This window comes from Buceros rhinoceros, unplaced genomic scaffold (assembly GCF_000710305.1).
Source record: "Buceros rhinoceros silvestris isolate BGI_N320 unplaced genomic scaffold, ASM71030v1 scaffold24261, whole genome shotgun sequence".
NCBI lineage: Eukaryota > Metazoa > Chordata > Aves > Bucerotiformes > Bucerotidae > Buceros > Buceros rhinoceros.
The window spans coordinates 4,917-7,437 of record NW_010393994.1 but is presented as its reverse complement, the minus strand read 5'-3'; the positions used below and the strand labels follow the sequence as shown (position 1 = coordinate 7,437).

The window sequence follows — 2,521 nt, the reverse complement described above, 5'->3', positions numbered from 1 at the left end:
CACCCCAGGCACCCCCAAAGCCTGTCATGCCAGCTTCCCCCCCACAGCCTAGTGGGAAGGCAGCGACGCCAGGGGTCACCCCCCCTGTGCCAGCTCCCTTGCCTCTTCCAATAAAGAAACAACCAAGTGTCACCTCTACCCAGGTGCCTCCAGTGCCCCCAGTCCCTCCTGGCCCCACTCCCCCGCCAACACTCCCAAAGCAGCAGAGCTTCTCTGTGAAGCCTCCTCCATCCCCTCAGTCCCCAGTGCCATCGGTGGTGAAACAGATAGTTAGTCAGTTCCCACCTCCTCCCACCCCACCTGCCACTGAGCCCCAGCCTTTGAAACCCCTTCCACTGAGCATGGCTCCACAGTCACCCCCAGCAGTGAAGGCAAAGCCCAAATGGCAGCCTGCTTCTGCTCCCTCACCAGATTTCCCCCCTCCTCCACCAGAAAGCAGCCTAGTGTTCCCTCCTCCACCTCTTTCCCCAGCTTCCTCTGCAGGTTCTCCCCCCCTTGAGAAATCAGGGTCTCCAGTAAAAAAGACCAGCAAGACATCAAGCCCCGGAGGGAAGAAACCACCTCCAACACCTCAGCGAAACTCCAGTATCAAGTCCACCAGTTCCACTGAGTACCATGAGTCCAAGAGACCTTCAGTGGACCGCCTTGTCAGCAAATTTGCACACCCACCAGAGCCGTCAGGGTCTCCTTCCAAGGAGTCATCGCCTCCTGCAGCCCCTCCAAAGCCAGGAAAGCTCAACCTTTCTGGGGTGAGCCTGCCCATTGTCCTTCCACAAGGAGGGATCCCGGCCAAGGCTTCTGCACCGGGTGTGTCTGGGAAGGAACCTGTGGTAGAATTCCCTTCACCACCGTCTGATTCAGACTTTCCACCGCCACCACCTGAAATAGATCTTCCTCTCCCACCAGTTGAGATTCCATCTGTGTTTTCAGGCAGCACCTCCCCAAAAGTTGCTGTTGTCAATCCCCAGCCTCAGGTGTGGTCAAAACCATCTGTGAAAAAAGCCCCACCACCCACACGTCCCAAGCGGAACGACAGCACTCGACTGACGCAGGTAGAGGTCGCAGAGCCACCAGGGTCAGCTGGCCCTCAAGTGCCCACTTCGCCCAAGTCCAGTCTTAGTGTTCAGCCGGGATTCTTGGCAGACCTCAACCGGACGCTGCAGCGGAAGTCCATCACCCGGCATGGTTCCCTCTCCTCTGCACGGATGTCCAGAACGGAGCCGACAGCCACCATGGATGACATGGCCTTGCCTCCGCCTCCACCAGAGCTGCTGGCCGACCAGCAGAAGACAAGCAGCTTTGGGGGCAGTCATATATCTGGCTATGCAACATTGCGGAGGGGGCCACCCCCCGCACCTCCCAAAAGGGATCAGAACACCAAGCTGTCACGGGACTGGTAGTCAGTCCCCAGGGGCCGCTGCTCTCCATGACTTGTGATCCGCTCTTGGGATTGTCCAAGCCGTGCTGTTGCACACGTGGAGAGAATGCGGGGATGTGGATGACAGCCCTGCCAAAAGAGGTGATCTCGATCTGTAGCTAAGGCTAAATGTGAAGACATTCCGCTTTCGTGGCTAGGCCAAAAAAGTTGGGGGCTTGGGGGTGTTGATACTTCGTTGGGAAAGGTGGGTAGAGAGGCATTGACTTATCCTTACAATTTCTTTTACCCTTCATGTGGATTGGACCAAATCCCAATTTTCTTACTTTTTCTGCATTTAGGGGATGGGGGGAGATAATTTTTTGTAGTGTCTGTCCACGTGAGACATGTTTGTGCATGTATTATAAGTGTAGGTATATAATATATTGTGATATATTTTGTCGCAATTATAGAAGATAACCAGAATGTTTTTGTAGACCCATATTTATTGTTTCAGTCACTATATTATCTGGAATCTGACTCTGTAACGAGTCACATCTTACCACAAGATGAAGCTGTAGGGGGCACTTTAAAGAAAGGAAATTAAAAAAAAAAAAAAAAAATTACAAACCCCACAAACCTCTTGGCAGTTTGTGGTGGGTAAATGAGGCAGAGCTGAGGTGTTCTGCCAGCATTGCCCGTTGATTGAAAAGTGCAGATGCAACACACTGAAACATTCTGGTCACAATACTACTGAAAAAGAGTATGTTCTGAGGAAGAAAATAGATTTTATATGTAGTGGGCTGGAGTGAAATATATTTATACTATAAAGAGCCTCCCCCTCCCTTCCAAATAGTTTAAAAATATACGTCGCTAAAAATAATTTCAGATTTATTTGTCCATGCAGTACGTAGGATAAATATGTATTATTCCAATCCATTATGCATCTAACTTTATAGTAGGTTTGATCATTTGTTTCTGTTGCTCAAGATGAATATATTTGTGTTAACCCCTTCTGAAAGCTGCCAGGACTCCTGCAATCGATGCCTACCCCCAGTGCTGACCCGCACCGATACATCCCTTGCACGTGTAATTCTTTCTCTGAATGAACAGGTAGGTTTCTGTGGAGAGCGTTACGTTCTCACGCAGGCATTGTCCGTGCCTGGT

The 2,521-nt window shown here is 50.9% G+C and overlaps 1 protein-coding gene across 1 annotated transcript; it reads left to right on the top strand.

Moving 5' to 3' along the window:
* The first annotated feature begins 26 nt into the window (after nt 1-26).
* Nucleotides 27-1,400, top strand: LOC104501317 (ras-associated and pleckstrin homology domains-containing protein 1-like). The gene has a single exon (XM_010145109.1). The coding sequence runs from the start codon at nt 27-29 to the stop codon at nt 1,398-1,400; it is 1,374 nt and encodes a 457-aa protein (XP_010143411.1).
* The last annotated feature ends 1,121 nt before the right edge of the window (nt 1,401-2,521 follow it).